This window comes from Leucopleurus acutus, assembly GCF_964270905.1.
Source record: "Leucopleurus acutus genome assembly, chromosome: 12".
In the NCBI taxonomy this organism is placed as follows: Eukaryota; Metazoa; Chordata; class Mammalia; order Artiodactyla; family Delphinidae; genus Leucopleurus; species Leucopleurus acutus.
Genome location: NC_139154.1, coordinates 73,487,474 through 73,497,819, shown reverse-complemented (window position 1 = coordinate 73,497,819; position 10,346 = coordinate 73,487,474). Strand labels below are relative to the sequence as shown.

The 10,346-nt window shown below is 36.1% G+C and overlaps 1 protein-coding gene across 1 annotated transcript in view; it reads right to left on the bottom strand.

Moving 5' to 3' along the window:
• Positions 1-10,346, bottom strand: part of ACYP2 (acylphosphatase 2) — a 176,570-nt gene continuing 166,224 nt past the window's right edge. The window contains exon 4 of the mRNA XM_082852283.1: positions 1-339. Coding sequence (XP_082708409.1) covers positions 225-339 — 115 coding nt within the window. The 3' untranslated portion in view covers positions 1-224. The remainder of the gene's footprint in view (positions 340-10,346) is intronic.

Genomic DNA, 10,346 nt, shown 5'->3' with positions numbered 1-10,346 from the left:
ATGACATTTTAAATTTTAGAACACTAAGTTTTGGCTTGTTAAAAACATATTTGAGCAAAACTATTTCAGTGTCAGACATTTTTAGTAACATATAATGTTGTAGCTTTCAGAACAGAAAGTTCCTTTTTTTACCCTACTCTGCTACTATCATTGTAGTATATAGACTTAAGAATACATAGTGTCTTTTGTGCAGTATGAGCGTTACAATTTTAATTTTTCTCCTATTAGTATCGAATAGTAAAATTAGAGTATTCAAGTTTAGAGATGGTTTTTTCATTGGAAAAGGTCGTGCGATCGATGCGAGAACTAGGACTTCCAACATTGCTCAGCCAGGACTTCCTACAAAAAATACACAAATAAATAAAAATTAGCATTTAAGTATATATAGATTAGCTAAAATGATCCCACGATGAGTAATAATGGGAGTTTACATTTACTAAGTAACTTCTGCATATGATGTGAAATATATACATGATTTGTACAACGTGAAAATTTTATATCAGAATACCACAGAGTTTAACACATAATTAAATGTGGTCAAAGACAAGCTAATGACAAATTAAGCACAGTCAACTCCGGATGATTTCATATTGGGGTTATTTCCCTCCTCTTAAAACATCCGATGCCATTACTACCTAGCTCTTGTATGCAAAAGGATAAAAATATTTTTATAAAGAAGAAAAACAATGCACCATGAGTTTTTCTCCTTACCCAGCACATGGTAGATTATATATATGTATGTGCAGAATGAGAGAGAGAGAAAGAATGAAAGAATATGGAAAAAATCACATTTATTCTTTATTTAAACATTAAAATAAAATTAGATGAATATTTTTCTTATCTATTCAAAAACCATTTCTTACCATATATATTAGCAAAGTGCATTAAAGAGACAGAGTAAATGTTCTGAAACTTTTTCTGCTTATATAGTGTTTTTTCTTATTAGTGATATCATGTGTCTAATTTATACATGATATCACTAATAAGTGATAATTTATACATTTGGTACTTAATGAGATGCTTCATGTAAATTCCAAGATTACTGTGATATTGCTAACACCTCAGATATTGTTAAGGATTTTCCAGAATCTTTCTACCTACTAATAATTAGTTGGCGTTTCAGATTAAGTGGGACTACAGGTTAATAATAATAGGAGGCAGTTTTATACAAATGATGGCTGTTATCCCAGTTGTAGAAACAGTCTACAAGTTTCCTCATATATTCGCAAAAGTCTTTGAGGTTGTGAAGCTAGTGCTGTGTACAGCTGTGCAGTATCATATGTAACAATCTCACATAACCTTGAATTAAGAATATTTTCTAAGCTAAAGTTGTCTGACTAGCTGAAAATTACTCTTAATCAGGCTGGAGAAGAATGACAATGATTCAGGATTGCCCTTGTGTTATTTAACTCTATTATTGGCATATAGTGGATTTACAATATTATATTAGTTTCAGGTGTACAACATAGTGATTCAATATTTTTATAGATTACACTCCACTTAAAGTTATTATAAAATATTGTCTATGTTCCCTGTGCTGTACATTACATCCTTGTATCTTATTTATTTTACAAATAGTAGTTTGTTTTAACCCCCTTTTTGATTCTTATTTGTGACAATTTTTCTGGGTAAGGTGAGCTTTTATTCTTTTTCATAAGCTAAGCCATCAGCACAGCAACATTTTCTTTTCTTCAGCTCATTTAGTTGAAATCTTAAAAATCAAAATTGCATGTGTTGAAGAATGAAGTTCAGTTATTATGAAAATGGCTGATGGCTTCAACATTACCAGTCAAATCTCCTTGAAACCTTCTAGAACAGAGAGGCCAGTAGAAATAAAAGCTAACATTTATGAAGCACTACCTGTTTGCTCAGCACTGTGCTAAATTCTTTACATACACTATTTCCTTTAATCCACACATTAACCCTGTAAGCTATAGTCCATTAGTCCTCCTAAGTTACTGATGAGGAAAGAGACACAGAAGAGTTAAGTAACTTGCCCGGGTAGGAGCAGTGGTGGTGGTGACAGTGATCAGATTCTGGATATACTGTGAAGGTATAGTCAATGGATTCGCTGACAGATTGGATGTGGGTGTGAGAAAAAGAGGAGACTGAAGGATGATACCGGGGTTATTGGTTTGAAAAACTACAGGATGGAATTGTCATTTACTGAACTGGAGAGACTGTGAGAAGAGCAGATTTGGGGGAAGGATCAGAAGTTCAGTTATGGAATGTTAAATTTGAAATGTCTGTTAAACATCTAAATGAGATGTTGAGTAGGCAGCTGGATCTATGAATCTGGAGAGATGAAATTTGGAATTTGTCTGTAGATAGCATTGAAAGCCATAAGAATGGGTGGGATCACCAAGAAAGTGAATGTAGATAGAAAAGGAAAGAGGTCCACAGACTGCACTGTAGGGCATCCCAATGTTAAGAGCTCAGGAAGTAGAAGAAGAACCAGCAAAGGAAAAGAAAGCATCCAGTGAGGTAGGAGAAAAACTGGGAGAGCATTGTGTCCTGAGAGTCAAATGAAGCCCTCTGGGAACAGGGAGAGATCAACTGGGGCAACATTGCCAGCAGGTCAAGTAAGGTGAGGACTGAGAATTGACCATTGTGTTTAGTAACACAGGGGTCACCGATGACCTTGACAAGAACAGTGTTGGTGGAGTGAAAGCCATATTTGAATGGGCTCCAGTGAGAATAAGAGAGGAACTTGAACCACTGAGTCCAGGACTTGGACTAGTGGACATCAAAGCTGCAATGACTAATCCACCTGAGCTCTGTGTATTTAACTAGTTGAGAGCTTGACTATCTACCTGTAGTTGATCTTCAACACCACCAAGAATTTCTTCACTGGCTAGACCTATGGCCAAGGAGGAATTTACATCACTGGTAGGAGCAGAATGCTCCTCATGCTGTTAGGTGAGTTAGCTCTGTTTACACTGTGTGTGTGTGTATGTGTAGGGGGAGGGCCACTCTGTGCCATGGCTCCACACATGTCATCCGTGTTGCTAGGAACTGTCTTGCCTGACGTGCCTACTCACCTAGGAGTATTCTGGTCATCTGTCACTTGGCAAGCCCTAAGACCTCACTCTTCATGTGCTGCCCTTGCAATGGGGTGGCTCAGGTCTGGAAATGGCAGACATAAGAGTTCTCCTAGCCAAAAAATAACTAGTCACAAATTTTTACACAAATTTTTATCTAATTAGTGAGGATGTGATTGGAATGGGATATATATTTTTTCCCACTCCCCGTTAATGTGTAAAAGAACCACATAATCCAATAGTACCCATTAATTCAATTCAATAAGTATTTAAGTAGCACTGTATGCAAGGTATATTCTAGATACTGGAGTGCATACATAGGCATCTGAAATGAGGTTCTTTCCTCAATCTAACCTTACATCTAAAGCAACTAGAGAAAGAAGAACAAACAAAACCCAAAGTTAGTAAAAGGAAAGGAATCATAAAGATCAGAGCAGAAATAAATGAAATAGAGACAAAGAAAAAAATAGAAAAGATCAATGAAACTAAAATCTAGTTCTTTGAAAAGATAAATAAAATTGATAAAACTTTAGCCTGACTCATCAAGAAAAAAGAGGACTCAAATCAATAAAATTAGAAATGAAAAAGGAGAAGTTACAGTGGACACCACAGAAATACAAAGGATCATAAGAAACTACTACAAGCAACTATATGCCAATAAAATGGACAATGTAGAAGAAATGGACAAATTCTTAGAAAGGTACAATCTCCCAAGACTGAGCCAGGAAGAAATAGAAAATATGAACAGACCAATCACAATTACTGAAATTGAAACCATGATTTAAAAACTCCCAACAAACAAAAGTCCAGGACTAGATGGCTTCACAGGTGAATTCTATCAAACATTCAGAGAAAAGTTTATCCTTTTCAAACTATTCCAAAAAATTGCAGAGGAAGGAACACTCCCACTCATTGTGAGGCCCTCATCACCCTGATACCAAAACTAGACAAAGATACCAGGAAAAAAGAAAATTACAGACCAATACCACTGATGAACATAGATGCAAAAATCATCAACAGAGGGCTTCCCTGGTGGCGCAGTGGTTGGGAGTCCGCCTGCCGATGCAGGGGACGTGGGTTCGTGCCCTGGTCCGGGAAGATCGGACCAGGAGATTTTTCAATATCTGCAAATCAGTGTGATACACATCAACAAATTGAAGAATAAAAACCATATGATCATCTCAATAGATGCAGAAAAAGCTTTTGACAAAATTCAACACCCATTTATGATAAAAACTCTCCTGAAAGTGGGCATAGAGGGAACATATCTCAACATAATAAAGGCCATATATGACAAACCCACAGCTAACATCATTCTCAATGGTGAAAAGCTGAAAGCATTTCCTCTAAGATCAGGAACAACACAAGGATGTCCACGTTCACCACTTTTATTCAACATAGTTTTGGAAGTCCTAGCCATGGCAATTAGAGAAGAAAAAGAAATAAAAGGAATCCAAATTGGAAAAGATGTAAAACTGTCACTGTTTGCAGACAACATGATACTATACATAGAAAATCCTAAAGATGCGATGAGAAAACTACTAGAGCTCATCAATGAATTTGGTAAAGTTGCAGGATACAAAATTAATGCACAAAAATCTCTTGCATTCCTATACACTAACAATCAGAAAGAGAAATTAAAGAAACACTCCCATTTACCATCACCTCAAAAAGAATAAAATACCTAGGAATAAACTACCTAAGGAGACAAAAGTCCTGTTCTCCAAAAACTATAAGACACTAACGAAAGAAATCAAAGATGACACAAACAGATGGAAAGATATGCCATTTCTTGGATTGGAAGAATCAATATTCTCAAAATGACTTTACTACCCACGGCAATCTAAAGATTCAGTGCAAACCCTATCAAATTACCAATGGCATTTTTCACAGAAGTAGAACAAAAAAATCTTAATTTGTATGAAGACACAAAAGACCCCGAATAGCCAAAGCAATCTTGAGAACGAATAACGGAGCTGGAGGAATCAGGCTCCCTGACTTCAGACTATACTATAAAGCTACAGCCATCAAGACAGTATGGTACTGGCACAAAAACAGAAATATAGATCAATGGAACAGGATAGAAAGCCCAGAAATAAACCCACACACCTATGGTCAATTAATCTACAATAAAGGAGGCAAGATTGTACAATGGAGGAAAAGACAGTCTCTTCAATAAGTGGTGCTGGGAAAACTGGACAGCTACATGTAAAAAAATGAAATTAGAACATTCTTTAACACCATACACAAAAATAAACTCAAAATGGATTAAAGACCTAAATGTAAGAACTGATACTATAAAACTCTTAGAGGAAAACATAGGAAAAGCAGTCTGACATAAATCATAGCAATATCTTTTTTGATACATCTCCTAGAGTAATGGAAATAAAAATAAACAAATGTGACCTAATTAAACTCAAAAGCTTTTGCACAGCAAAGGAAACCATAAACAAAATGAAAAGACAACCCTCAGAATGGGAGAAAATATTTGAAAATGATGGGACTGACAAGGGATTAATCTCCAAAACCTGCAAACAGCTCATGCAGCTCAATATCAAAAAAACAAACAACCCAATCAAAAAATAGGCAGAAGCTCTGAATAGACATTTCTCCAAAGACATACAGATGAACAAAAGGCACATGAAAAGATGCTCAACATTGCTAATTATTAGAGAAATGAAAATCAAAAGTATAATGAGATATCACCTCACATTGGTGAGAATGGACATCATCAAAAAGTCTACAAACAATAAATGCTGGAGAAGTTGTGGGGAAAAGTGAGGTTCACTGTTGGTGGGAATGTAAATCGGTACATCCACTATGGAGAACAGTATGGACGTTCCTTAAAAAACTAAAAATAGAGCTACTATATGATCCAGCAATCCCCCTCCTGGGCATATATCCAGAGAGAAACATGGTTTGAAAGGATACATGCACTCCAATGTTCATTGCAGCGCTGTCTATGATAGCCAAAACATAGAAGTAACCTAAATGTCCATCAGCAGATGAACGGATAAAGAAGATGTGGTACATATATACAACAGAATATTACTCAGCCATTAAAAGAATGAAATAATGCATTTCCAGTAACATGGTTGGACCTGGAGATTATCATACTAAGTGAAGTAACTGAGACAGAGAAAGATAAATATCATATGATATCACTTATATGTGGAATCTAAAAAAAAAGATACAAATGAACTTATCTACAAAACAGAAATAGACTCACAGACTTAGAAAACAAACTTATGGTTACCAAAGGGAAAAGGTGGCTGGGGGGGCAGAGGAGGGATAAACTGGGAGGTTGGGATTGACATATACACACTGCTATATTTAAAATAGATGACCAACAAGGGCCTACTATATATATATATATATATATATAGCATATATATATATATATATAGCATATATATATATATAGCATATATATATATATAGAGCATAGGGAACTCTGCTCAGTCTTCTGTAATAACCTAAATGGGAAAAAAATTTGAAAAAGAATAGATACATGTATATGTACAACTGAATCACTTTGCTGTACACCTGAAACTAACACAACATTGTTAATCAACTCTACTCCAATATAAAATAAAAATTTAAAAATAATTTGTTATATGTATTTAAATTATTCAATATGCTTTTACTTTTTCATGAATATTTATGAATAAAAAGTATTTATGGGGCTTCCCTGGTGGCGCAGTGGTTGAGAGTCCACCTGCTGATGCAGGGGACACGGGTTCGTGCCCTGGTCAGGGAAGATCCCACATGCCGTGGAGGGGCTGGGCCCGTGTGTCACAACTACTGAGCCTGCGCGTCCGGAGCCTGTGCTCCACAACGGGAGAGGCCACAACAGTGAGAGGCCCGCGTACGGCCAAAAAAAAAAAAAAAAAAGAGTATTTATGAATAGAGTATTGATTATGAATAAAGTGAAGTCAATAATTAAATAATTTTAATTTATTTCTCACAAAGAATTGGGTGATTTGAGCCCCCTTTTCAAAGAAGCAATATGCTGATCAGTATTTCTCATAAGCAAGAAAAAAAAGAAATCTATGTAAATTATTTTTAAAAACCCACTTAGAAACCAAGTACAGTGATTTAAACCAAACTATCTCTTTTTTGAAAAAAGAAATACATTCTCTTGACTGATCTTCTTGAATTACTTCGAAAAATTATTAAACTTCAAGAAAACTGTATTAAAAAATAACAATTTTGTCTACTTTTGTTCAAGTGTTTATGTTCCTCATTAAAATTTTTTTGCTTAAATTCAGGTCCTGTATATTTCTTGGTAAGTTTATACTTAGATATGTTCTATTTTTCTTGCTGTTTTGAACAAGATGCATTTTAATCATCATGTTTTTAAACTGGTATACAGAGAAACTAGTGATTTCTCATATTGTAATCAGATGGCTTACTGAACTTCCTTGGTGATATAATAGTTTCTCTTTTCTTTTCTTTGTGGTTGCCTAGGTAAACCACCCCATGTATTTTTCCAGAATTCATTCTGTTAGTCAATTTTTAACACAGTGGATAATTTCAAATTGCTCTTTATTTTAGCTTCTCTAGCCACATTTTGGCTACTTACATGCCTTTCAGAGAATTGCTACAGTAACTATGCAGAGAAAGATTGAATCGTGAACTGTGTGCACCCAACACGATCATAATACACTAATACACGCTCTTAACTCCAGCATATTTTACCTATCAGTTTCACAGACTCAATAAATATTGAATGGATGGCTGGATGGATGGGTGAATTATATTTTCTCGAACAAGACTCAAGTCCATTATTTCTGCTTTGTGTGCATATATCTTTCAGGTATTTTTATTTAAGCAACATGATCCACTGGTAGGCTTTAAAAAACAATAAGAAGGTTCAATGAATAAAAATGAAAGAATGAGAATGTAAACTGGAAAATTCTATTGACAGAAGTCATGTTACTTGATAACCATGTCCTCCCTTCCCTTTAATATAAATGCCTTATGTAGAAATTTTGAAAATAAAACTAATTTTTGTAAAGTTTAATTCTCTTACCAAAATCATGTTGCCGTTAACAATTATAAAGAAATAACAGAAACAGGAATTCCATTATGGATACATTCCTTACATGTTTTCACAGTTGTGAAAACAATTTTTTATGGAATGGCAAAGGACAATGATCTTGTACATATTACTTTTAAGTATTCTTCAGGCCATCTTTGCATTAAAGAAAAACGAATAAAACACAGTGCTGATAAATGTTAAGTGACCGAGGAAAAATCTCTTCATTTAATAAATTAACTGTGCTGTGTTTCTCTGTTCCTATTCAGAGAATCACCAACTATTGGTCCCCTCAGGGTTTCCACAGCATTGTCTCTAATTTGTGGGTCCTGATGGCACACATTTAGCTGTCAAGTACAGTAAGTGCCACACATTTATGGCCTTGGCAGCCAGCAGAGGCCAGCTGTGGCCTTCTAAAATGCACTGAGGTTTTTGCCCTCTCAGAGACCTTACTTTGACTGCCCCTATCTAAAAAGGGCCCTACTCCCATGCTATTGTGTATATCATGGGAATTGCCACATTCTATAATTGCTATGTTTATATGATTGTTTATGTATTCACTACGTGCCTCCTCCACATTAGAATGCAAATCCTAAGAAGGCAGGGTCAGAGTCTTACACACTATTGTATCCCCAACATCTAGCATGATGCCCAGTGATAATTGGCACTCAATACATATTTACTGAATGAATGGAGTCTTTGTCACCTGCCTGCCCTCCTCAGGTCTGTAGCTTCCATGCATAAGAGGAAGGGGCATAGACTGTATAGGGACTACACAGTCCACACACAGAAAGGAACCCTGAGCATGACCTGTTAACTCTTCGATTTTTACCTAACACAAAACAAAACCCTCCTGCTTTTTTCCCCCACTCTTTGAAAGGTAAAGAAATAGTTGCTCTTATTACAGAAAATGAGTAAATATTTTGCTGATGGAAGTCCCCTATGAAATAACTCAAATAATGACAATATTCAGTCTCTTAAAGAAAGTTAGAAGCCTATGGATCGACCTAATAAGCTGAATATAAGCCTGTGGTTCATGGGAATCTGTCCATGTATCAATATTTTTGCCAGCCCCCAGATTTTACTGCATTTCTTGTGATTGTGAGTTTACTCACTACATAAATAAACATAGTAACCGACTCCACTCACTTCAGGGTGACTATCTCAACACCACAAGAGGGCCAAGTCCATCCTGCAAACCCAGTCACCTGATTTGCCACCACCTTGGTCAAATTCAGCACACAATTGGTTGTATGTGCTCATACATGTTGTGATTATCCAATAAAAATCCTTAGACATTTTTCTTAGTATCCCAAAGATGTACAGACACCTATTTATTGTATTTGCTGTATTAATTCAGGATTTTTAAGCTCCTTTTTAAAGAAAGGAATCCTTTCTTCCAACATAATCTTGCACAAAAGCTTACTGCTTATAGCAGGAGTGAAGTGCTTCTCTGAACAAGGGAATGGTTGGGGCCTGGGGGTGCAGAACCTTCCCCCCAGGCCTTTCTCTCTGCCAGCTGCACCTCGAGAACCACTGGGGAATCCCAAGGGCTCTGAAGAGCACAGTTTGAAAACGTCCCTATTAACCTATCACTAAGCAAGGATACAGAGGAGTGGAATGGTTGGAGGATCCATCACAGGTAGAGGTGGAAATCAACATAAGACCATATTTTCTATAACTCAAGTCAGCATTTCCTACAAAATGTAGTAAGCTCCTGGAGTGGTAAAAAAAAAAAAAAAAAAATCCCATTTAACTAATATCCTTCTCTGAAACAAAGAGGTGAAATTAAAGCATTAGAAAGCCAATACTATTAATAATTCATAGCAGTTCTATTTCCTGGGACTAAAGTGGGGCAGCATAATCCTTTCACATAGCTCTGTAGCACCAGTATAAAATGTAGACCACAGCAAGAAAGCAAACAGTAGGAAAAGACAGCTAATGAATTAAAAGCTAACGTGATGCATGTTGGAAAATATTGAGTTGTCTGCTCATTTCAAGCTTTCAAATTAGCATTAATAATGAAAGGATAGCATATAATATTTTCGCTATTCTTTCTTTAGCAAGTTTCCTTATTTAGTTACATGTGGACAAATAATACCATGTACTTCTTCATTATCAATACAAGCATTTGAACTTTTTTTTTTTTTTTGCGGTACACGGGCCTCTCACTGTTGTGGCCTCCCCCGTTGCAGAGCACAGGCTCCGGACGCACAGGCTCAGCGGCCATGGCTCATGGGCCCAGCCACTCCGCGGCATGTGGG